Source organism: Talaromyces rugulosus, chromosome IV (assembly GCF_013368755.1).
Source record: "Talaromyces rugulosus chromosome IV, complete sequence".
Classification (NCBI taxonomy): Eukaryota; Fungi; Ascomycota; class Eurotiomycetes; order Eurotiales; family Trichocomaceae; genus Talaromyces; species Talaromyces rugulosus.
The window spans coordinates 1,368,596-1,393,393 of NC_049564.1; the positions used below are offsets into that span (position 1 = coordinate 1,368,596).

The window sequence follows — 24,798 nt, forward strand, 5'->3', positions numbered from 1 at the left end:
GCAAACTGTTGGTCGTGGCTTGATGGGGATAGCACCCATGGAAGGGATTTGTTTGTCTATCTCATGTTTGAAAAGGTTTTGCTGTGGAAAATTTTTTTTTCGGGAAAAAAAGAAAGGAGGTTGTCAGAAAAGCCAAAAAAAAGAAGAAAAGGAATACGAGTCACTGGAAGAATGTACTTAGTTTAGCTATGCGAATACAGTTCTGCACATGGTTGTTGTGGGTGGTGGGCCCAGACTCAACAAAAGCTTAAAAAAAGCCTAGAGTCAGTCAGTCCATCATGCAAGTTTATTTCGACAACCTTTCTTCTTCATCCCCCCCCACCACATATCCGAAAGCTGCAGCCTCAAAAAGCATGGATTTATCTCGCGTGGAAGAGGTCTCCTCAAAAATCCATCTGATTTACCACCGGAACAAAAACCAGCATGGCCCGGCGGCCTGGTGGAGATGGCTATCAATGCTGCGACGCACCTTGCTCAAGCTTCTGGCAACCACGCAACAGGAGAAACAGGTTCAAATTTCGAAATATTTGCATGCTTTTATTATTCCTAGATGCTATGTGTATGTTCCTGTAGACCTCAGTGAAATTTTTCCTTCATGTCTAACTTGATAACCAGCGCGTTTTCTACTGTTGTCGCCGAGGGACAATTCTCTACGCTCGGCTCTGTCCTTATCGCGGCTCTTGCTCAGGCGAGGGATGCCACGTCTCTGGGGGTAGACCAGATAGCGGACTCGTCTAATGACGTCCTAATAGACCAAAAAGCCAACGAGAGTTACGCAGGCGATCTAGGCGTACGCATTGGCCGCCCGACTGATCGCCCAACTGAGACGCCTGTTGAGGTAAAACAAAAGAAAACAAGCAAACCACTGCTCGCAGCGCCTGTGCCTCGTCAGGAGTCATCCATACCCAAGCCGAAGAAATCAAAAAGTAAAGCAAAGAAAGCCAAATCTGCTAATGCTATTGACGATATTTTCAACTTTATTGATTGAGGGAGCCGAGGTTTTAGCTTACTGTTTTCACGGCAAAGAAGAGAAAAATAAAATAAACAACGATATAATGACATTGGAACGATCGGTCATGAAAGCCAACTCGAAAGACTGCTAGCTACCAGCAGATTCAAGCCGATATGATTCACCAATGCCCATGCAATGCTATACAAAAACTTGGGTGAAAACACCGTCCACACGAAGAGATGGGTTCTGAGCATGGTGCACGCCGCCATCACAGACATCAAGCTAAAAGCAGTGTTGAATGTCAGCAATGCTATCCGATCCGTCGCCTTGACTGGAGTCGAGTGATCCTGCACCAATGCAGTTGCTGAAATCCACCAGGTTGGGCCCGCCCAGTTACTTATGAATGTGAGAAGACCAACGACCACAACATTGTAATCGCTAACACCATTATAGGCATTAGACAAGTCGACTGATGAGATTGCATTCGATCCACCAAATGCGAAAAACGCCATGTGCTGCATCAAAATCGAATTGATTGTGGCTTCAACGCCACTCAAACGGCATTTGCTAATGATTGATGCTTGGGCTCTGAAAATCAAGAATAGAGGAATATTGGTTGCCCTAGACTGTGTCACCAGGAACAATGTCAAGAGTTCGTGAAAGAGTCGTTTGCTTGTCACTGTCAATGGAGTTAGAAATAATCAGGAAGAAGTCATCTCAGGGATAGTCATACCACTTCTCTTTTGGCCAAACGTGGAATTTGCCCATGTGAGAATAACAAATAGGACGAAAATTCCCAAAAATACCACACGGGCTTGTAGAACCAGTGAAAAACTAGAACCGGCTTCTACGAGCTTGAGCATCCACTCGTTCAGCAGTTCTGGAGAATCTGCTGCGGCAAACGAGACCTTGAAGGAAACGGCCGCTACAGACAGAGCAGCACAAAGTGTAGTCCAAATCGATAACCACGCTTTGCTTTTAATTGGCGATGATCGAACCAGGCCCCAGAAACTTGCCACGTAAGTTAACAAGATCAAAGCCCAGAGGAATTTTGGTCGGGAAGAGAGGAAGCCGTGAACTATGTCTGATTCGCCAGCAAACTTTTGACCGGTCTGGTTCCATCGCCGCATAATCCGGTTCAAAATAGCAAGGAAGATCGTGCTCGATACGCCGGTCAAAGACGCTGCAGAAGCACCGCCACGTTGAGACCTAAAAGAAGTTAGTCAAGACTCAACAAGAAAGAAAGAGATAGTCTTACAATCTAATATGAAGATAAGCAGCCCATGCAGTAACGATCCAGTACCAGTACTGCTGTTCCTCTTCCACATAACTGCTGGCAAACATTATGGCACCACTCAGCAATGCGGTGACCACCAAGAATATTCCAGGAAACCCGGATTTTCTGAGAGGCCCAAATGCGACGACGAGGGAAAACACGCAAGCTGCAGCTGCAGCTAGACTGCCCGAAAACAGCATCGAAAGCTTGTATGTGCTAGCGGCACCGCTCATAAGGCTCTGAGCTCTATAGAGAAATCGATAAATGGCCTTTTGAAGGACATCGTGTGATACATGGGTGTCAAGACCTGTCAAGAGTTCCAGAATCGAAATCCATTCACATTCCAATTCTTCAATGCTGGACAGTACACCTGCTGTACAGTCCGTAACCGAGGTTTTGGCATTGAATGAATGTTTAGGGAAAGCCATTTTGACGATGTCTAGAATTTGATGGGCGTTTTCTAGTAAGATTCCGAGTCTATCGGAACCTAATCGAACAATTATTAGCAACTTGAGTTTTTTTTTTTAAAAAAAAAAATAGATACTGCTTACCAGACTCCCACATGTCAAGAAAAGCTGGGATAAAGACCCCCAGGCTATTCAGAGGTATGGGCACACCTAAAAGCTTCGCTAATGTAGGTGTAATATCCGATTGTTCCACCATCTGAAAATACTCGTATTCGTCTGCATTCCAGGAAGTTGATTCGATACTAGCAATGTGGTTTTTTAGCTTTGGAGATATGAATGTCAACGCTGGTGAAGTTTCTCCAGCAGATGACCCGCCGTGGTTGCCAGCCTCGTTCATTCCGTGGTCTCCGCACAGAACGAGCAGAGTGGACTGGAGATGTTCTCTCTCCTGCATTGCGGTGAATATATCTTCGACTATGGCATCCATTTCTTTTTGTTTAGGAATCATGTGAGAGCTTGATCAGGTCAGCTCGCTGGGACTCGTGTCTACCTGGGATATTTGCCCGTACCTTTTGGGTCCAGCTTTATGTCCAATGTGATCCAACCCAAGGTAATGCAGTACCATTACAGACCAGTCATCTCTTATAAGCTCGCCTGGGACGTGGCGAGTGACATTATTATCTACTTCGACAAAATCCTGAGATGCGTGTTAACTTCCTTGTCTAACCGGCGGCAAACTTGCACTGCAGGTCGAAGTATTTACCGAAACGAAGAAACTAGTGGTCCCATCAGACCTGTCGAAGATGTTTGGAAACAAATTCAACCAGGTATCGTCCCCATACATGACTAGCTTTCCGGACAGGCCCCTCTTGAGCTGTCCAAGGATTGTGTCCTGGTGAGTGAGGGTCGACATGCTTTCGGACTCGGCAATATTGAGGATTACATCGGAGAAGGATGGAACCGAACCAGTGGTTATGGCCTTTATTCGAGGCATCGTTACCGTCGGCGAACTTGCGTGGGCTGTGAAAGGCATTGCATCCCCTGTGCGGATCAACCTGCAAGAGTCAATACACAAATTATGAGAGGACTCAAAACAGAGGTCTCCAGCTTACTCTTGGGTGAAAAGAAAACCAGAATTGTTTGAATAGACGAAATCACTGAATCCGAATGAGTGCCATCCATACCCAAGTCACCATGGATGCTAGCTACCTGCGCAACGCGTCCACCACCATGACAATGACCTTGTCGAAAATAGGCGGAGCTGCCCCATTTCCCACAATTGTCGCTTCTCCAGGTATTATGGGCTTGTATGGAAAATACCCTGAGCTGAAGAGCACCACGGCGATAGGGATAAACGCATTGGCGAGAACAAGGGCCGCCTTTGCGAGGCTACCTGCCATCCTGAAGAAACACCTGAGAACCGGGACCGGAAAGGACTGTAATAAGCATGTTATTGTCCGAGGCACAATTGACAAGTATAATTAGTCTCTCAGGCGTTCTGGACGATTCATGGCATCATGTTTGTACAAACTCCTGGCAATGTTTCTGCCGTTGTTATCTCACTCCACCGCCTCACCGCTTTCTTCGCTGGACATGTGATTTTGCCGCAAAAAATTATATTGCATAAAAAACGAACGTTTAAGGAGTACCTGCAAGTTACGAAAATAATAACGTGATTTTACTCAGTATCACTTATGCATGTAAGGTCTTTATAGTATAGGTTCCTACAGCGCAGGCACAAAAGCGTACTGCCGTTGGAAACCGAATAATATTTACTTTAGCAATATCCTACTTTGTGTCTATACATATATGCAATAAACATGGTAGAACTCTGCAAAAGGTCTGGAAGACAATGGCCTGCCCTGCTGAATCTACAACAACTTTCGAGTTGCCGATGGTAGGAAAAGCGTTTCCCTCCACTCTGGGGAAGATGTAGAGAATCCGGAGAAGGAAAAACCCTACGGCGAAGATTCTCCTAGGCTGGCTAACAATATTTCACGCTCAACCGAGCTCCTCTTCTAATCGAGAATTGTCGTTTCGCCGGTGATTGGCAATGGCGGCAGTAGTTGCTGCACTGGCAGTGGCTAGTCTTTCCTCATCTTCCAGCCGAGGCGATGAAATCAAATGTAACCGTAGACGTTGGACGCGTTTCAGCATTATAAACATTAATTTTTCTTGGTAGTTCCTCGTCGTGGCTGAGCAAACGAGATTGCATTGCGAGGTTTTCTTTTCATTTGTTTCTTTACGCGATTCGCACGAGTCTTTGTAGATTTTGATTTATCGGTTTGTTCGTCATCAAGCGCCATCTCTGTGAATTGGGAGAGAATGTTAGTCGAATACTGCTCATAAAGAAAAATTGGTACGACGACTTACGATTGGCTGCATCCTCTTGTAATTTTTTCTCATCCAGGTCATCTTGAGGAAAATATTAGCTGAATTCCAAGTCCATGTAGCGGATGATTAATACCAGAAGACTCCTTCGAAGGATTGCTAGTCTCACGAGATTGCGCAGAGAGTTCTTGCAATTTTGCAGACAGTCTTGCGGTTCTCGCATCGGCGGCAGGACCGAAAACCGTGCTGCGAAGTTGGGCGGCGTTGCGCTTGCGAGTACTGGAACGAACACTCTTGGCCATTTTTGCGGATTTAGAAATAACTAAAATCGACACAGGGAATCTTAATGCGCCAAAATTGGTCAAGGAAGATCAGATTTCGGAGAAGTGGCGGAGGATTGAGGCGGGAAAGTCTTTTTTTGTGGTTTGGGCGATGGATTATGTCATCACAGGATGTCTTCGAGAGTCGACGATGCGCCAACCAGGCAACGTCGACTGCAGCCTTGTTCGTGCGTATATACGCTGCTTGGAAACTGTGCGATGCCTCTCGTCATAACTCTAGAGAGGGCAACTATTGTTTTCAAGAATTCCTCCTAAAAACCCTTTGAAAAAAGTGGTTATACGCGATACTGGCAAAATGGCCTCGTCAGGGCAGAGTTCTGAGCTCCAGAGCTTGGCTGCCCTGGTCAAGACACTGACCAACATCCAAATGAAAGAGATACTAAGAAGCGAATTCCTTGCTGTGTCTGGGGTCAAGACTACGCTGCAGCTGCGCATTATCGAGTGTAAGTGCCGGCGCTTTACTATCGTCTTTTTTAAAACTGAGAGCTTTGCTAATTGCACACTGTTTCTCCAACAGATTTCGAGAGGATTTACCAGTCCGGCCAAATGGATCGCTACGAAAACATCAAAAAGTTCATATGTTCCTTCACCAACCGATCACTTCCTTCTTCCCCCGCCACACACCAGTATCAGTCTCACTACAACTCTTCAAGACCAACACAAGTCAAGGAAACTGTGGGGTCAACAATGTCACCTCAACCTTTTTCAAATGGTCTGTTTTATCCTCAGGTGGACTGACAAGTGAGGTGTTGTTGACTGTTTCACAGGACGCTTGACGTTCAAGGAAAGCCCATTTTACACAATTCTCGAACCACTGTCATCAACAGTTGAATGTAAAGGTACGCTTTCCCACCTACAATTATTCAAGGGCTTGACTAATAGGAATGGTAGTTCGCGAACAAACACGAGACTCTGTAGATATGAAATTCACCCTCAGCCCATCAATCGCCTCGAGTCTTCAGAGTGATCCAAATCTACGAGTCATGGTCTACTGTGCTGGTGATACTGGGCTGAACCAGTTCTCCAAATCCGACATTGCTTTCCCTCACCAGGTCGAGCTAAAGGCAAATCTTGACGAAGTCAAAGCAAACCTGAGAGGACTGAAAAACAAACCGGGTACAACGAGGCCTGCCGATATCACGAGTTACACCCGCAAGAAGGCTGGGTATGTGAATCAGGTCACAATGACATTTGCATTGACTCAAAAGGTGTGTATTGGTTTATTTCTACTATAATCTCGGATTCCTGACTAGAGAGGTAGAAATTCTACGCGGTCGTCAATCTCGTGCAACGACGGCCTGTGGAGGCATTGGTCGCAGAATTAAAGGACAGGAAAATCATATCAAAAGAACAAGTTTTGCGTGAAAGTGAGTTTATTTGCAGTTCACAAATTGGCATGCATGGAAAGCTAACATTCTAATAGTGCGAAGTCGGGCAGAGGATACCGATATAGTGGCGACATCCACCGTCATGTCCTTGAAATGCCCCCTGTCGACACTTCGAATCCAAGTTCCCTGCCGGTCTATGGTTTGCACCCACCATCAATGCTTCGATGCTTCATCCTTTTTACAACTGCAGGAACAAGCTCCAACCTGGACATGTCCTGTGTGCAACAAATCCACGAGCTTCGAGGCATTGCAAATTGACCAGTAAGTAGCCGACCATGTCAATCGAGCTACCCAGCTGACCACCCAGATACGTGGACGAAATCCTTCACTCAACATCGTCCGATATTGAGCAGGTAACCATTGAACCACATGGTGCTTGGCACTATGCTAAAACAGACGACGACTCACAAAATAACAACATTCCTACTGGTGGTGCTGATGATGACGACGACGACGACTTTATCGAAATCGGGCACTTGTTTACCCCGAAATTAAAACGAGAAGACGCATCTGATTCCTTCGATCTTCATACCACACCCTCTGCCCAAGATAGGATACCCAGTGTCCCAAAATCTAGCCAGAAAAGGCCGGCCCCTCAAGTTATAGACCTCACAATCAGCGACGACGAGGATGACGAGCCCCCCAGACCACCCAAGCGGCAAGCCCTGGGCACGGGAGATCACCCATTGTCTCTTACTCGGGGGAACTCTCTACAAAATGGGTTTTCCGAGAATGGAATCCTTGGATTTCCCTCTGGTAGCGAATCTTTATCCCCAGGACAGTCGACTTTTTACATCGATGTGTGATGATGATTATCCCTTCCTGTCCTGCTTGGGTTCATAATGCATATGTCTTTTTCTTGGTAGCGTGGGGAGTGGGAGGCAATAAGGGAGTTGTGATTTAATGGCAGCATTGGTCTTTTGTTCTTTTCTTTTCAAATCTATATTCATGGGGAAGGCTATATCATGATGATGCGGTTGTTTCATTATCTCGGGCTGTTGATAGATTAACTAGTGGATAGCGCTTGCATTCCGTGTTACTTATTCTTATTATTTATTTTTATTTACTGTAAATCATTGATCTAAATACTTCCCAAAAGCAATTTAAATGATTCTATTATTGTATCATGTATGTAAGAGAGACGGCTAACCTGAAGTGGCAGACCCACGGCGCGGGCCACGTTAGCTCCGCCGCGATGATTGATGGAACGACAGACAACCTTACCTTGTCGCAAACAACACAACATTCAATAACTAATTCAACACCCTCGTTCTCTCACACTAACATATCTGACCGAAAATCCCCAATTCCGAGAACCAAATCACTTTAACAACCCAATACTGCTCTCTCTCTCTCTCTCTCTTTCTCCCACACACAAACACAGCCATGTCATTCGACTCGCAATCTCCGCCCTTAAACACCTCGGATCCGTATGCACGATTCCTAGGCGCATCATGCCTCGATTTACTCCTGATAGAAATTGTGCCCATGGCCGAACGATTAGCAGAACAATTCACATTGACAGAAGGCAAAGAAAAGGCCGAAGAGGATGAATTACGAGAAGCGACGTTTTATCGCTTGGAGTCGCTAGGTTATCGCGTGGGACAGGGACTTGCTGAGAGGTGAATACCACGTTCAAAAACCAAAAAAAAAAAAAAAAAAGGAAAAGGGGACTGGTTTTAATGGAAATTGCTGCAGGTTTTCACGAGATCGACCGCGTTTCGCCGATAATCTGGATGTGATCAAATTTATTTGCAAGGATCTTTGGACGATTCTGTTTAGGAAACAGATTGACAATCTCAAGACAAATCATAGGGTATGTCTTTCTTTTCCCATGGTTCCCGACATCTATAACTCATTAATATCCTCCAGGGTGTCTACGTTTTAACCGATAGTGCGTTTCGACCGTTATCAAGGATGAGCATGGCAGTCAGAAGTGAGGCGGTGGTTGGGGCAGAAGCAGTACGTTATTTTCTATCGAAATGTGATAGAGAGAGAGAGAGAGAGAGAGAGAACGAGCTAATATGCGCAGTTTCTTTGGTTCCCCTGTGGACTCATTAGAGGATGCCTGGCGAATTTGGGCATCAATGCTACAGTCCATGCAGAGACATCGGAACTTCCGGGCGCTACGTTTCAGATAAAGACTACACAAGCAAAGACATGAAAAATATACCATGGTCAGAGAGAGAGAAAAAAACATAGCACTTGGAAATCATCTACTCTTGTCCCCTCTAGGGTTCCCTAGCAGCGCCAAGTCGTTTTTTTTTCTTCACCCAGAAAAATAAAGCCGTCGAGGTAATCATACCCCATATTCGACCTCGAAAAAAAAAACGGTTCTAAAGATGCAACACAGTCAAATCAAATCCGACACCTCATAAAGTTTCCAGAAGCTCATATTCATCCATTCACTTCACGTATCAAAGCCTATCTTCCAAGACAATCGAATTAGCAGTGGACGTATTTATCGGGCAATGGTCCATGTTTTAAAACAGCTCGGTAAACAGATTTATCCGGAAGAAAGGGAAAAAATGTTTCATCGAGGTGAATTGGAAGGAGGGGGGCCCTTGAGGAAGCAGATGGAGAGAAGGTTTTTACTTTGGCGGGGGGTTCTTGACGAAGTCAACTCCCTTCTCAATGTTCGTCTTGAGGCCCTTGACGGCAACTTCGACCAATTTCTTCTCTTGTTCCGAGGCTCCTTCGAGCACATTGATGGCTTTGGCCGCACCGTCAGGCTGTATCTTGAGTTAGCAAATGATGTACGTTATAGAAAAAAAGTTATTCTCGGAAAGAAAAACATACTCCAAGCTCGACAGGCACAGAGAAAAAGTCCACGCCAGTGGCCTTGGCGATGGCGTCACCGCCTGGAACACCGGGCAGGTAAACAAAGGTAGGCTCTGTTTCGCTCTTGGTACCCTTGAGGGCCTTGATCACGTTCTCGGCAAATCTATGTATGCAGAGTCAGCACGCAATTTCGATGATATGGACTGCAAACCCACCTGAATCCGGCAAATGCCATGGAGAGGGTGGCGGAGCCAGCACCGTCCTTGGCCTTGACAACCTCATCACCACCGAATTGGACACCTGCATAACGAGTGAGTTTTTGTATTCATTTATATGCGAGAATGAGAAAACTGACGGTTCACCAGGGCGTCGTATTTGTCAGCAGGGATTTGAAGAGCCGGCTTGGCCAGGCTGAAGAGGGGAACAATGGTGTCGCCAGAGTGACCACCAACAACGGGGATGGTGGCCTTTGAGGGGTCCTTCTCTCCGCTGTACTCTTGAACGAAAGTCTCGGCACGCACAACATCGAGGGTGGTAACACCGAAGAGGCGCTTGGGGTCGAAAACACCGGCGGCCTTGAGGACCTCGGCGGCGATGGGCACGGTAGAGTTGACCGGGTTGGAAATGATGAGCACAAAGGCCTTGGGGCTGAATTCAGCAATGCCCTTGACCAAGGTCTGGACAATTCCAGCGTTGACCTTGAACAGGTCGTCACGGGTCATGCCAGGCTTGCCTGTCCAGGATTGTGTTAATTATGTAATGGTGAAAGGCATAGGCCAAAACATACGAGGAATTCCGGCGGGGATGACAACGACGTCAGCACCAGTGAGGGCCTTCTTGAGACCGTCATCGGCAGGCAAGAATCCTTGGAGTTTCTGTGGCTGTGATGAGCAAAAATTCATGTGTTATAGAGAGCCACATCACGTACAGCAGGGCTTGAAATGTGCGAGAGATCAGCAGCAACACCGGGGGTGTTGACGACATCGTAGAGGGAGAGCTCATCCACGAGAGGGCTGGCTTTCAAGAGAAGGGAAAGAGGCTGTTTGTACACATCACAGTTAGACCATGATATTAATCGTCAATAAACACGCTGCTTCTTTTGATGAACTCACCTGGCCAATGCCACCAGAGGCGCCGAGAACAACTGCACGCAAGCAAGCCTGTCAGCACTTTATCTTCCGAGCGAAATGCAAGTGCTACGAACCTGCTTTGACCATTTTGCCGGTTTGTGATGATTACTTTTCAGAAAACTGCAATTGGATCAAATGGATGAAATGAGGATAGCTGGAAGGTCGAAGGGGGGTTGTAGCAGGGAGGATGAATGGTCTGGGGGGGTGTGGGGTAAAGTATATGAGGGGTCCTCCTGCCCAGCGTCTGTCTCACCGAGGATGAATATGGCGCAGGATTGCACAATCCGCCGGCCCATCGTCAGTTGCCGGCGCATCGGGTATCGACCGAGTTGATTCTTCGGAAAAAGGTATATTTCTCATCTCGTGAAACCGTCTTAAACAGCCCTGTACCGAGCAAGTATCGGAAAAAGGCGGGTGGGCGGGTGCCAAAGCCGCTTGGCTTAGCCGAGTAAAGAGAAAAGACTACAAGAATAACTTAAGAGGACGAATTACGTCCCGAGAATAGGAATTATACAAGTTGTCCGGCAGACATGTGAAGGCCTTTTTTTTTTGTGAACCGTGTGGATTTTTCTAGAAAGCAGGACCGTTGACATTTGTCACCAATGCCAAATTCTAGTTGTCATCAAAGCAGTAAATGAGTCTGGCATGCCTTTTTTTTCACATGATGCAACCGTTTCAGCCCGATTCGTCAGAACACGACAGTTTTTTATTTTTGGCCGTGTTCGAGATCAAACCCGCATAATCCCGGTATTCTTGAACATGATCATACCCGCCCTAAAACTTCAACAAAATAAGGAAACGTTTACTCCTGCTCGGCGGCCTTCTTGGCCTTGGCGCCTCTGGGCTTGGAAGCAGGGACGTCCTTCTTGGGCTTCTGGGAGCGGCGGAGGGCAGAGACACGAGCAACGGCGACCTCGCGCAAGTCAGCACGGTATCCGTTCTTAGCAGAGGCGCTGGCGACGCTCTTGTAGATCCTGGCAGTAGAAAGAAATTTGATAAGTGACCGCAATAGACAAGGAACCCAGACTGTGCTGGTGTTGAAGAGACAATGCTTACTTGCGATTCGATGTGTTAGGGCCGAATGTGGTGGTGCGGATGTTCTTAGCAGGGTTCTGGGTGTTGGAGGCGTTCTTCGCAATCAGGGAGACACCACCGTTCTCCGAGGACTCGAGTCCAATAGCCTGGAAATTCCTGTCAATTGAGAACTTAGGGAGTGGTGTAACTCATGGGTTGTACCTTCTCGTTGACAAATCCAGCGTACTAGAGAACAATATTAGCCTTTTGTATTATTGCCACTGCTGGAGGAAAAAAAAAAATTACCTTGCGAGAGTGGTAGTTGGTAGGGTTCAAGGGGTCGCGAGAGAATTGGACACCGCCAGCGTCGTTGCGCTTCACGAGGAAGGCATTTTGGCCGCCTATTGAAATAAGAATATTAATCACTGTAGCGAGCAAATAGTTCCGCGGTTTTTCTCTTGTAATGCGAAATTCCGGAGGAGTGGTTATGACGTACGGGTGATTTGCCAGATGAGGTCGCTTGAGACGTTGGACATGATGACGGTTCTGCTGGGAGATGCTTGACTGAACACTGGTTGATTCTTCTCGCCTTGTTTCCACCTCGAATCTGTATAATCGCTGCTGAGGTCAGCAACTTGTGGGCGACTCGCTAATGAGTCTTGATCCGGTATGGCGTGGAAGGGTGCTTGGGCTATGCCTTATTCGGCTAGTGCAGGTATTAGCCACAGGACTACGTACTGACTATACAGTGTAGAGATTTGGATGATATTACTAGTAACTAGGAAATTCTAGAACTGATATGTGGCTCTATTACCCATGAACAGTGTTTATTCAATATCATACCAAAAAAACACATCCAAGTAGAGCAAGAAAGAGAGAGCGGGCTTTTGTTCCAGGGCTCCGTCCACCCAAATATCGCTGCCTCAGGCAGCCACAGATGACGGGAGCGCCGGAGGCGGAGTTCAGCGACTTTTGACGTATCAATCAATAACTCAGCCCGACAGACGACCGGCCGACTCTCTCCATCGCTCACCATCCTTGGCGATGTAGTTGCATGCGTGCAATCGCCATCACCTGATAATATAGAAGGCTATTGTTTATCATCATGTCGTATCTCTTGTATAGCGCCAGTTTTTTTGTCCTTGTCATCGGCACCGGTATGTTCTGCCTTGAAACCAAAACGTCTATTATTTACTTGCAACTTGGGAAACTAATCGATCTTTCTAGCTCTCTACTTGACCAGATCGCGATGGCTTCCGCATGTCCCCGTGCCCGACTACGTCTACGACCGACTCCCCGATAGCTTTACAGGCGACATCGAAGCCGGCTTCACCTCCTCGGACTTTGATCTCGCCAGCAACGTGGTTGAGGGCGACTCCAGGTCCGGTCTGGACAAGAAAGCGAAACGGGAAATACGAAGAATCATGAGGAAGCGTGGGGTGAATTTCGATGAGGCTCGCCGACTATATACAGAGCAACGCTTCGCAAATAATAATATTGGGCCGGACGGCCGACCAAGAGACCCCAAATTTGTTTCCTTCTCATGACATGACACCGACCCTGCAACTTTGACTCTCCTTTTTCCTTTTCCTCTCTCTCCACATAATTATCGCATTTGTTGTGAAGCTCCACTGTCGTCGCTCATTTTTCTCTCGTCTCTTGATAGTTTCATCATAGCAATTGACCATCTACTCCGACCGGCAACCGGCTCCAGCCTTGTTTCCGACAGTCGTTTCCATTCATGTTTTGGATTTGTTCACGTTTTTGTCAGCTGTACTGTTAGCTTACCAGGCGATATTTTATCTTTTTTTCTCGCTCTTGGTTGGAGGCGAGCTGCTTCCCTGTATTCGAACTAGCTTGCCTCAAATCTACTATATCAAATGCAGCCTAAGAACCATGTTTTTGTAGGATAGCTTAGGTCTATTATCATCGACCCCTCCCATATCCCGGTGGTTGAAAGCCTGGAGGAAGCGGTGGAGGAGCTCCCTGTGCGCCTCCGAAACCAGGCGGTGGCGCAAACCCAGGAGGCGCAGGAGCAACTGGTGGGTAATTCGTCGGCGGCTGGGCGGCGTTGTTGAAACCAGGCGGCGGCGGCGCAAAGCCTTGTGGTGGTGGTGGACCGCCGTATCCCGCTTGAGATGGAGGAGGTCGCGCTGGCAGGCCAGGTGGAGGAGCAGCCAATGGAGCCGCCATGGGCTGTGTTGGTGGAGGAGGTCCAGGGCGTGGTTGTTGAGGGAGCATTTGTAAAGGCATGGCACCTCTGCCAGCCCCATAGTCGGGAGGAGGAGCAGCAGCAGAAGGCGGCATAAGACGCGGTACATCTCCGTTGGGCATACCGCCAGCCATCATTGGCGTGCCTGGGCCCACGAGCTGTGGTGGAAGTGGCTGGCCTTGTGGCTGGACATTGTGCTTGCGGGCCTGCGAAGCCAGCATTCGCTCGGCTTCGTCGCCGTGTCGCTCGCCCTTTCCATCCTTTTTATAGGCGTACTGGACAGAGATCTCCTTGTTCATAAGATATTGGCCGTGCATGCTAGCGATTGCGCCGTCGGAGGATTCAAAGTCTGCAAACGAGACAAAACCGTAGCCCTTGGACAGATTCGCGTCGTCTCTGGCAACCTTTTTTCCTAGTTAGCTTTATTTCAAAGTAGTTAAAGAATAAGAGCACACCTTTGGGAGAGATAGCAGCGCTCCGAACCGACTAAAGGTATCATAGAGCACCTGCTCCGAAACCATCGGATCCAAATTACCGACAAACAGCTCGGCGCCGACTTCCATGGTCTTTTGTTTATCTGCGGAAGCCTTGTTGACGCGAATGGGCTTGCCGTACAGGCGCACCTGGTTCATGATTCGCGCGGCATACTCGGCGTCTTCCTCGCTGATGAACTCGACAAACCCATAGCCCTGGTGAGCCTGCGTGACGCGGTCCTTGGGCAGATGCACGTTGACGATGCGGCCGGCCTGGAGCATCAGCTCCCACACGAGGCTGTCACTGACGCGCTCATCGAGATTGCCGATGTAGACTGTGGCCTCTTTGTCCTGTTCCCTACACAACACAGTCAGTAGATGGACGAGTTGAACGAAGTGTTTGCGGCAACTCACCAATGCCTTGCGCCCGACATGGCGCGACTGTGTTCAGGTCTGTACCTGAAGTCAAGTAATCGAATATATTGTACAGAAAGAATTATCGAAACAAAGGCACGGGTTGATGTCCAGCGACGCGAGTGCAAAATTGCTTTTCAAAGTTTCCAGAGAGTTATCGAAGGAGCAAAGCTGCAAAGGCTCCCGGGGAGGCTAGTGCGGCGGGCCCAGTAAGAAAGTCCGCTAGCTCGAAATGATCCGACCTTCTGCATCTCCCCAAAATCTGCGATCCATCATCTCAAAACACTTGATCCCACCCTTTTGCAACCTCAAAGCGTCTTCGAAAAGGACTTTTTTTTTATATCATCAATAAATCTCACACACCCGCCAAAATGGTCCAGCTTTCCGAGGAAACCAAGGTTTGTCAAATCGCATCGTCGGTCAAAATTCAGTCCATTCTGACCTCTTCGGACACAGGAACGCATCACCAAGGTGATCGATGTCTCCCGAGTTGCCATTCACTAGTGAGTCGGCCATCTTTTTTTTCGCGAAGTGAACAGACAGTATTGATGGGTCTTTTTTCTTAGTGGATATCTGCCTCTGATAGTCTACCTCGGTATGTTCATTTTCTCTCTCATCAAAAAGCCAACTCGTTGCTAATCATTTCTTTTGTATAGGCTACACATACACCGAGCCCAGACCCGGCCTGTTCAAGTACTCGCCCCCCCGTTCCTACCTTGTCGTTTTTGACCGTTGACTAAACTCCACAAACCAGGCTTTTCTCGCCTCTGGCGTAAACGTGTTTTATTTTATTTTTTAGAAGGACAATGGGTGGAAACGAAACGACACTGAATAATTGACTGGCAGGAAGTCAGAAATCTCGATGGATTCATTCACATTCTACCGGGGGGTTTTTTTATTCGTGTGATATCTCTGTATCTGTATATTAGACTGGAGTTGTTGTATGGTTAATGGATGGCCATAATAATGGTATCTGTCTGGCATTGTGATCAGACGGTGTAATTCAGCACGAGCATCTTACTCTTTTATAATCTATTCTCACCTCATAAATGATTGCAGTTCACGCCACATGCAAAATCATCATTTTTTATAGCCGGAGCCGGAGCTCAGCACCAGCGGACCAATCACACATGTCAAAAACCTCTCTTCCGATACTTCCCAACGTCATGACATTATTATTACTCTCACCTTCACAACCACTTTCCTCAATCGACAATATTTTCTTTCCACTCAGCAAAGGCAACATAAAAATAAGCATCCTCCCATCAGTCAATGCGTGAGCAAAATGCCTCGTCCACATCCTTCATCGAAACGATAGCCGGCTTTACCGCAGGCATCGTCTCGACCCTGACTCTGCATCCGCTCGATCTCCTCAAAACGCGCCTACAAGGTATACCCTCCAGTTCCCCCTTTTTTTTTTCTTTCTCTGCCAGTTCTAATGTATTATCTAGTTGACTCCATCTCACGCACCCGTGTCGTCGGCAGCTCCACGCGACTCCTCCGCCACATCTACACGCGCGAAGGCGGCATTGCAGCGTTTTATCGTGGATTGACACCGAATATTATCGGGAACTCGACGAGTTGGGCGGCGTATTTTTTGTTTTATGGGAATATCAAACAGGCGCTGAGCCGTCGGGGCGGCAGCGGCGGCGACAGTAAAGAACTGGGTGCGTCGGAGTACTTTTTTGCGTCGGGGGCTGCCGGTTCGTTTATATCCCCTAATGTGCTTCTTTTTCATGCGAAACTGACAAGAAAGGTAATGATAGGAATTCTAACAGCCCTCCTCACAAACCCAATCTGGGTCCTCAAAACCCGCATGCTATCCACCGGCTCCGCGGCTCCAGGCGCATATACCTCATTCATCGCCGGCGCGCGTCAGATTCTTAAACATGAGGGTTTCGCGGGTTTTTATCGCGGGCTTGTGCCTGCGCTGTTCGGGGTGAGCCATGGCGCATTTCAGTTTATGGCGTATGAGAAACTTAAAGCTTATCGAACTTCGACCACCACAACCGCAACCACAACTACAAGCTCGACCACTGCCGCTAACGCAAATAATAGTAGGAACAGTCTAGGCACGCTAGATCTACTAGGTATATCCGGGCTATCCAAAGTGTTTGCGGGATGTATCACGTACCCATATCAAGTCCTACGCACGCGGCTACAGTCGTATAATGCGGCAATTGTGTATCGAGGAGTGTGGGATGTGACGCGGCAGATATGGAGACAGGAAGGCATTACTGGGTTTTACAAAGGATTGGGGCCGAATCTGCTGCGTGTGCTTCCTGGGACGTGGGTGACGTTTCTTGTTTACGAGAATACAAAGGGGGTTTTATACAAGTCGATTGGTTGAATTACCAAAAAAAAAAAAATTTTATATTCCCTGTACCTATATTCATTGTATCATACTATCATCTAGACATACCATAGATGCTTCTCACTAGACATATTACCCTTGATTATACCCCATAATTTCCGTCATTGCTCTTTCTTGGTGTATGGATTATGATGCAGATGATGCATCAGACCCGCATGGATGTAGCGTTTGTGAGGCTCGTCGTCGTATTCGCCGCCATCGTAGCTACTATCGTCACTGGGAGGCAGCTCCTTCATGTCCGGATCCTTGCTGCGAAGAACCGTCGAATATGAGATTTTGCGGTCTTTGCCTCGTCCCTTGATGCCCTTGTTGCTGTTTTTGTACAGACTGGCAAAGTATGTCCAGAGACTGCGGTCGTCTGGCGTCATCGCGTCCGGGTCGACATTGGCGAACCGCAGTGTCAGATTTCTGAGGGTTGTTGCGTGGAATTTGTTTTGATGGGACTATACCCTAATCAGCTGGAATGTATGAAAAAGAATGTTTTGGGTAGCTGACCTTGAGGTTTCCTAGCTGGGTAAAGTGTTTCCAGCAATTGTCTAGCTGACATGTGAATGGCTTGGCTTGTTCGTGCGTGATCTTGTGGGCTCTGACATTGCCGCGTTGGGCAAATCTCTTGTGGCAGATCTCGCACGAATAGGGTTTTTCGCCAGTGTGTCTGCGCTCATGGGTCTACCGATTATTAGTACACCTAGTACAGGTATTGGGAATACAAGACGTACCCTCAAGTTGCCTAGTTGCGAGAAACGCTGCCCGCATGATGGCTCTTTGCATTGCTAATGTGGCGTTAGATGAATCTCTCCGGTTCAAACGGTAATAAAAGCTTACAAATGGTTTGGCGCCCGTGTGGGCTCGCATGTGAATATCGAGGTGCGTCTTTTGGGTGAAAAACTTGCCACACTCGGGCAGAGTGCACTGATGTTTACGTTTTGCTTTTTGACTCTGATCCTGGATTCTGTCAGGCGAGCTTGCAGGAACTCTAGGATGAGGCGGATATTGGTACGGCGGCGCGTTGACTGCGTACGGATTCTGCTGATAGGGCTGGACTGGCGAGAACTGCTGTGGGCCCGGGGTTGAGGAGCCGGAGCCGGAGCCGTCGTGAGACTGGATAGCCTTCATCAAGACGTCGATTTCGGTAGCAAACTCGACCTCTTTGGTGGACGAGTCTTGTTCTTTCTTGATCGTCGGCGAGGGTGGATGTCGGACAACCGGGGTGATGTGTGTGGTGTTGGGGTGATAGTTGGTGAGGAGGCGAGGCTGGGTGTCTGGAAGTGGCCTGGGATGGCCATGATAGCTGGAATTGCTAGAGTGGCTGGAGTGGCTGGAATGGCTGGAATAGATTACAGTCTTGGGTTGATGCTCGGGCGAAGCGGACAGAGGGACGGCTTCGGGGAGACGAACCTGGGGGTGTTGGTGTGACTGGTGGAGTTGTTGGTGATGTTGATGTGGTTGTTGGTGTGGTTGGTGGTGCTGCTGCTGTTGGTACGGTTGGTGATGCTGCTGCTGTTGGTGTGGTTGTTGTTTCTGTTGCTGGTGGTGGTGTTGTTGTTGGTGCGGTTGGTGTTGTTGCTGCTGTTGCTGCTGGGGATGATTCTGATTCTGCTGCTGTTGGTGATGCTGCGATGTAGCCGGCGGACAGAAAAAAGGCTGCTGTTGGTATGACTGATAGTTGCCAATGACATCGTAAGAGGGCGGTGCGGCCAGGTGTGAGGCATATGCCACGGAAGCGCTGGGAAAGTACGGCAGCGACTGGTCGACGTGCGAGCCCAAAAAGCGAGGCGGCTCCAAGGCTCTCAGGTCGCTGTTGGGGATGCGGTACGACACGGGCACCGTAGCTTCCATGGTGTCGATTTTGGGATCAAGTGATCCAGTGGTTGAGGAGTGAGCAGCGAGGTATATGGCCGGGCTGCTTCCTCCTCAGGAGCAGTTCCGACAGCAAGATACACAGGTGTTTGTTGTTGTTGAGGTGTCGGTCGTCAGAGGGAGAAGCGTAGACGTCACGGTATCGATGTCAGACCGTCGGGATAGTAGCAGCTACTAGTGAGTCGCAGCAGCAGGAACAGACAGAGCACAGAGTACAGGGTACGCAGCGACGAAGCGGGGAGAGAACAGAAGAAGTCCAAGTCAACAAGCGACAGTGTATTAGTAGTAGTAGTAGTGACAGTGATACTAAGGAGAGAGTCACTAGTGGTAAGTACTAAGCAGTAACTGGTACAGTCAACCCTCCTTCCCCCCCCCCCCGTCTGTCCAGGCAGATCGCCGGGCAGGAACCCAAGAGTCAGGATAGCTCTGATCCGCGCCCCCGGGGAAGGCGCGACTGGGTCGGTGAGCCCTGAGCGCTAGTAGAGATCCAGCTCGGCCTGGGCGAGGCAAGTGGGGCCCGAGTGGAGCGGTCGCATGGCCTGTCATCCCGGTCGGGACTAGCCTCCCCACGCCGGCCCAATCGCGGATGCACAGGGGTCTGTTCCGGCATGGAACTAAACCTGTTCTGGTTATGCGTATTTGGCATGTATTTTTTGCGTGTATTTTTCAGTTCCCTTTTTAGTTGGTTTTTGTTGGGATCCAATGATCGGTGGGCCCTCCCCTCGGCAGATCGCGCGATCGCCCAATCAGCGCCCCCCTCCCCCCACGAGCAAACGCCCCGTCGAGATTGGGCGGCATCCGCGGATATTCTTATTGTGTTTGACTTGGGACAACCACGCTAATGCAACGCACCGCCCAGGGTCTCCCAAGCCGGCGGTTGCTCGTTTGTTTTTGTCAAAAAGGTTTGCACCGGTCAAAGCCGAGCGTACCTCGTTGATCGCAATGTTTTTTGTGGCGCACATTATTATTATCGTGCAGCCTGGTCCGTCTTCCCGTTCCGTCTTCCCCGGGTTGATGCAGAAACATAGGGCCACCGTCACAGACTCTCTCCAACATGACATGAACAGCTCTGTATTAATGTGGGTAATTACCATACAGAGGATCGTCATGCACTAGTGGCCCGGCTAGCACCCATCGCGGTGGGAGGCGAGGCGGCGCCAGTCGGACTGACTCTGAGGTTGGTTTGGGATGGGCCGGTCCGCTTTTAGCGACCGCCGCCCCACTTCTCCTGTCCGTCCTCTGCACATGCAGTACGTATTGCAAGTCGAAGTTTTTACGTGTCCTTTTAGCAACAGCGAAGTATCTAATATATGACAGGGCAGTAAACAAATAAAAAAATAACAAAAACGCTAATAAAAATTAGCAGTACTAGTCGCCGAACCCCCTGGTTCCCCTTGGGGCTGAAGCTGCGACGAAGCCGGCATGATGCCCTTTTCTCCCGCACTAGCCCTGTTCCAGTCTAGTTGTCGCTGGCGGTGCATGTGTGACTGGCCCAGTCAACCACGCTTAAATTTCAACTAAGCCCTCCCTGATGCACCGTCCCGGCTTCCGAGTACTAATTTGCTCCTTGACTAGTACTTGACTAACTACTCCGGAACGAGTTATAATAATAGATAGTTACTACCAACACAGCCAGCCGAACAGCCCATGGCCCAAGCTTCGATCAATTATTCGGTAAAATGAGATGAGATCCTGCTCATCCTCGTCGTCCTCGCTCTCACTCTCACCCTCACCCTCGCCCTCATCCTCATTCCTGGGCTGCGCTGTCATGCGGTTTCATCAGCGCGGCATGCAGCCGGGCTAGTTCCTCGCATATAACAACAGCCAACAGTAATAAAAATAGTAATTAGCAATAGTAACAGCAAGCTCAATGTATAGCTGATCCGAGAGAACGGCTTGGCGGGGCCGCCAGTGGATCCGGCTGACGGCGTTGTGTGAGGGTGGAAAGGGAGAGTCAGTCTGTCAGACTCGTAATCGGTCGGTGATCAATAATACGTATTTTATATTATTTAATCTTATTTAATACTATTATTTCTTTTACCGAATGCGACTTGGTAAAAAAAAAATTCTCTTTCAAAGTTTCCATAGTCTTCCACAATCCTAAATAGTGTCATGGAAATACATTCCCTCCTCTCCCCTATTGGGTTCTTTGCAAAACAAGTGACTCACTATACGAGAAGACAGGGAACTAGAAGGTTGATCCGAGTCCATCCTCTGAACTCGCTAATTTGCTAGTCTCTCTACTAATACCAGTCTGTCGGGGTCAAGTGACCAATTTGAGTGGAAGCGATTGGCTGATGGCATGACGCCAATATTGTATTTATAAAATATATAACCACGTTAAATATATAGTGCTATACACTGTACACATATATACCTTGTCTCGATGTTGAATGCACGTTTACATGACTCAGCCCCATGTTATCGGTTCAATGTCAAGTTCATATATATATATATATATCAGTATGAGCACTAAAATTATATACATATTTTTATTTAATTTTGTTTTAAATGTCTTTGAATATCAACTAGTACGTAGAGCACAAGTTGACTACTTACTCAGCCCCGAAAAGATCACCAACTCAACACCCAATCCTGATCCCAAGCACCACTCTGCGTCAAATCAAGTAACCCATTAACAATAAGCACCTTACTCTCTTCATTATACGCAATAGAATCACTTCCCACCGCATTCCCATTAAAAGTGACATTCCCCACAGACGAGACGCCCAGAATCGTGACATTGCCCAACGCATTAGTATCCTGGAAATCACCACTGACACTAGCATACAGCGAAGAAGACGCACTGCCTGTTTCCGTGTCCGTTGTATTGGCTTTGAAATCAACACTGAGCGTAGCATTCTGCACAATACTCTCCCCATCATCAACATACAACGACCCCTTGGCCGTCCCATTACCACTCAACGCAACAAGCAATGACCACGGGCTATTGCGTACGTCGCGCGTGACCAGCGCTGGCTGCTGCATTGGCAAAACACTACCGCCCCGAATGAAAAGTTGGATATGGCCCAAAGGTGTATCAAGGGTTGTATTCACGCCCGCCTCCACCGCCATTTCCGTCTGCATGTAGTAATCATACCATATCTCACCCTGCGCAATACCGGGAAATACGCCATCGACACTGGTAGCACCTTGGTCAAGCACAGGGATAATCATCAGCGATGGACCCAGCAAGAACTGTCGGTCGACGGCAGCCAAAGACGGATCGTCGGGAAACTCCCAGGCGAGTGCGCGCATAACGGTTGAACCTGTAGTATGTGCATCGTGGAAAAGCGTGTACATGTATGGAAGAAGCGCATAGCGGATTCCCATGATAAATTTACTCGCTTGAGTAACCGTAGTCCACTGATAAGGTTCCTGCGGGATACTTCCGATACAGTTGTGGTTGCGATAAAAGGGGAAAAAAGCAGAAAGCATCATCCACCGGTTACAAAGCTCCTCATCGGTATTCCCTTCAAATCCACAGGTATCTACACCAAACATGGGGATACCATAGAGCGAAAACGACAGAGCCTGCGGGATGGATAGATACATATGCAGCCAATCCGCGATGTTGTCACCACCCCAATGAGCAGCCCATTTGCCCGAGCCGGCAAAGGTTGAGCGGGAAAGAATAAAGGGGCGTTTCCCGGGGATGATTTGTGTCAGGGCTTGGTAAGTGCCGTTGGTTTCTTGATATGCGTAAAGATTATGAACATCATATTCTTGCACACCATCTATGTGCGTAGCATTGGGCGAGACGGCTCCAACCGCGAGATCATGGCCCGGTTGGACATGGTTAATAACGTATGGAGGATAATTGATATCGCGAACACCAGGCGTAGGAGTCGTGACCAAATAGCTCGCAGTGCTTGTAGCGTCCGCAGCAACCTCGAAATCTCTTGCCTCGTGCTCAGCATCTTGAGTAACATACGCGGAACCGCAACTTCCCACACACGACGAGGAGACCTCGTTCATGTCGATCCAAATCCCGTCGAATTTGATGCTTTGCCCCCATAGAGCCAACTCATTGAGCCACCATGCACTTGTATTCGGATGGTGCCAGTCAGGGTACACTGTATAGCCAGGCCAGCCAGCCCCGATATACACGCTGCCGCCGGGATTGGTGAGCCACACATTAGCCTCGGTGCCACGATCATAAGGTGCGTAGCTATTCAGATGTTAGTGAGTTCCGACTAGTGTTAGTGATAGTTTGAATTAGTTTCAACGTACTCTGCCGTGTCTCCGTTAGGGTTAGGATAGTAAATGATCGGATCAACAATCGGGACGTATTGCATGCCATTCTGATGCAGACTGTCTATGAAATCCGCGCCCTGATCATAAGGGTAATTCACCGGGTCATTCTGAAAGTTCCGGTATTGGTCCATATAGTCGATATCGGACCACATGGTCTCCAATGGAATCGCATACATTGAGAAATTCGCCACCACTTGTTCAAGCGTATCCCAGTTTGGCCAATCCCAATTTGATTGGTGGTACCCAAAAGTCCAGTACTGCTGCATGGCTGGAAGACCAATGGTGCTGGCTTGGTAATTGGAGGTCACCTCAGCCTGGCTGGGGCCAGCGTAAAAATAAAGGTCTAGGCTGCCGCCTATTGTTCTCCAGGTGATATTATCAGGCCGTAGAAGCACCTCCTGGCCATGGGCGTTGCGTAGGAACACGCCGTGAGACCGAGACACATAGTTCTTTGAAGCGTCGGCGGTGTCAGCAGGTACATAAGTATAAGAACCGTCACCATCAACCTCGTAATACCGGGTATCCAGGTAAAATGGGTGAAACCCGTAGATATTCCTAGTTCTTGTCAACACCGATTACCGTATAAATGATCAAGATACGTACACGTCCAATGGGTCGGGGTTGTCAGCAGTATATGTAGTAGCCGTAAAATTATTGCCCAACCGCAACCCATGCATCCGTTCCCCCAAGCCATAAAGATTATAATCCTCAGGCAAAGAACTGACAAGCTCAATAAACTGGTTCTCAAAGACGATGACCGTTCCTTCGGTATTGAACAACACATCGCCAGTAGATCTCCGAGTCACTTTAAAATTGAACGATGGCTTGTTAGACCAAGTGAACTTGAGATCACTGTCATCGGCATTCGCCTGTTCAGACTGAGGTTTGGGAACTAGGGTTTCTGGCAGAATATACCAGCTCGAATTGGTAGAATCAATATGTGACGGCACAAGCTCTATGTTCAACCGGTCATTTGCTTGATACTCGACCGTCAGATCAAGTGAATCAACGTCAGTCCCATAAGCATTGCACGCATCCCCAGCAAGCGATAATGTTGCTGTCATTCCATGATTGCTTGTCTGCATGTTTGTTGCCGTATATCCCGGACAGGCCGTCTGCGCATTAACAGCATTGGGGTCGTCGATATTGGGAAGCAGGTTTTGACCAGTATTAGCACCGGGCGGTAGAGTAATCACAGCCGATGCATGTACAAAAAACAACACAGCCGAGGTGACGGCAGTTGCAGGGCGTACCATTGCTGCGTCGGTTATACTGCTGTGCAGTTTGGATATCTTCCTGTATGTAACAATACCTCGTTAAATGCAGAAAGGAGATTCCTGAATATATATTACCTGGCCCCAGATAAAGGATCAATTAACAAATACTACATACCCGTAAATGAGCGAGAGAACGCGTCTATCGAAAATGAGGCTATAATTCCGCCCCAAAAGCTACCTGTGTAGTATGCGCACGGCACCGTACGCCGTACGCCAGGCGTCCCATGTACGTATGGTCAGATCTTACTAAATAAGGTAAACTTGCTCGTTTAGTCAAGTTTAGCTCGTTTAGTTGCTTGCGACCAGTCACC

General features: G+C 48.3%; 10 protein-coding genes across 10 annotated transcripts; 5 read left to right on the top strand and 5 right to left on the bottom strand.

The window, feature by feature from the left end:
* Positions 1-353: 353 nt before the first annotated feature.
* Positions 354-988, top strand: TRUGW13939_07255 (uncharacterized protein; the record flags this gene model as incomplete). Its single annotated transcript, XM_035490397.1, has 2 exons — positions 354-559; positions 616-988. 2 exons carry the CDS (start codon positions 354-356, stop codon positions 986-988), a joined length of 579 nt encoding a protein of 192 aa, XP_035346290.1.
* An 86-nt stretch (positions 989-1,074) lies between these two features.
* TRUGW13939_07256 (uncharacterized protein) lies at positions 1,075-5,268 on the bottom strand (the record flags this gene model as incomplete). Its single annotated transcript, XM_035490398.1, has 11 exons — positions 1,075-1,631; positions 1,686-2,161; positions 2,211-2,715; positions 2,780-3,150; positions 3,205-3,332; positions 3,399-3,690; positions 3,748-3,792; positions 3,845-4,071; positions 4,882-4,943; positions 5,009-5,050; positions 5,103-5,268. The coding sequence occupies 11 exons, from the start codon at positions 5,266-5,268 to the stop codon at positions 1,075-1,077; spliced, it is 2,871 nt and encodes a 956-aa protein (XP_035346291.1).
* A 334-nt stretch (positions 5,269-5,602) lies between these two features.
* Positions 5,603-7,501, top strand: TRUGW13939_07257 (uncharacterized protein; the record flags this gene model as incomplete). The annotated part of the gene is made up of 7 exons (XM_035490399.1): positions 5,603-5,750; positions 5,825-6,019; positions 6,075-6,146; positions 6,199-6,515; positions 6,569-6,674; positions 6,731-6,956; positions 7,003-7,501. 7 exons carry the CDS (start codon positions 5,603-5,605, stop codon positions 7,499-7,501), a joined length of 1,563 nt encoding a protein of 520 aa, XP_035346292.1.
* Positions 7,502-8,081: 580 nt separating this feature from the next.
* On the top strand, positions 8,082-8,859 carry TRUGW13939_07258 (uncharacterized protein; the record flags this gene model as incomplete). The annotated part of the gene is made up of 4 exons (XM_035490400.1): positions 8,082-8,317; positions 8,394-8,511; positions 8,568-8,657; positions 8,728-8,859. 4 exons carry the CDS (start codon positions 8,082-8,084, stop codon positions 8,857-8,859), a joined length of 576 nt encoding a protein of 191 aa, XP_035346293.1.
* A 427-nt stretch (positions 8,860-9,286) lies between these two features.
* Positions 9,287-12,156, bottom strand: TRUGW13939_07259 (uncharacterized protein; the record flags this gene model as incomplete). The annotated part of the gene is made up of 13 exons (XM_035490401.1): positions 9,287-9,427; positions 9,495-9,639; positions 9,692-9,776; positions 9,832-10,209; positions 10,264-10,351; positions 10,405-10,515; positions 10,589-10,620; positions 10,716-10,726; positions 11,413-11,580; positions 11,663-11,787; positions 11,843-11,866; positions 11,927-12,021; positions 12,117-12,156. 13 exons carry the CDS (start codon positions 12,154-12,156, stop codon positions 9,287-9,289), a joined length of 1,443 nt encoding a protein of 480 aa, XP_035346294.1.
* Positions 12,157-12,725: 569 nt separating this feature from the next.
* TRUGW13939_07260 (uncharacterized protein) lies at positions 12,726-13,167 on the top strand (the record flags this gene model as incomplete). Its single annotated transcript, XM_035490402.1, has 2 exons — positions 12,726-12,777; positions 12,848-13,167. The coding sequence occupies 2 exons, from the start codon at positions 12,726-12,728 to the stop codon at positions 13,165-13,167; spliced, it is 372 nt and encodes a 123-aa protein (XP_035346295.1).
* A 379-nt stretch (positions 13,168-13,546) lies between these two features.
* Positions 13,547-14,739, bottom strand: TRUGW13939_07261 (uncharacterized protein; the record flags this gene model as incomplete). The annotated part of the gene is made up of 3 exons (XM_035490403.1): positions 13,547-14,236; positions 14,288-14,663; positions 14,720-14,739. The coding sequence occupies 3 exons, from the start codon at positions 14,737-14,739 to the stop codon at positions 13,547-13,549; spliced, it is 1,086 nt and encodes a 361-aa protein (XP_035346296.1).
* A 1,252-nt stretch (positions 14,740-15,991) lies between these two features.
* Positions 15,992-17,069, top strand: TRUGW13939_07262 (uncharacterized protein; the record flags this gene model as incomplete). Its single annotated transcript, XM_035490404.1, has 3 exons — positions 15,992-16,109; positions 16,171-16,422; positions 16,486-17,069. 3 exons carry the CDS (start codon positions 15,992-15,994, stop codon positions 17,067-17,069), a joined length of 954 nt encoding a protein of 317 aa, XP_035346297.1.
* A 125-nt stretch (positions 17,070-17,194) lies between these two features.
* Positions 17,195-18,932, bottom strand: TRUGW13939_07263 (uncharacterized protein; the record flags this gene model as incomplete). Its single annotated transcript, XM_035490405.1, has 4 exons — positions 17,195-17,536; positions 17,589-17,762; positions 17,813-17,866; positions 17,919-18,932. The coding sequence occupies 4 exons, from the start codon at positions 18,930-18,932 to the stop codon at positions 17,195-17,197; spliced, it is 1,584 nt and encodes a 527-aa protein (XP_035346298.1).
* A 2,595-nt stretch (positions 18,933-21,527) lies between these two features.
* Positions 21,528-24,466, bottom strand: TRUGW13939_07264 (uncharacterized protein; the record flags this gene model as incomplete). Its single annotated transcript, XM_035490406.1, has 3 exons — positions 21,528-23,124; positions 23,187-23,765; positions 23,814-24,466. The coding sequence occupies 3 exons, from the start codon at positions 24,464-24,466 to the stop codon at positions 21,528-21,530; spliced, it is 2,829 nt and encodes a 942-aa protein (XP_035346299.1).
* Positions 24,467-24,798: the final 332 nt, after the last annotated feature.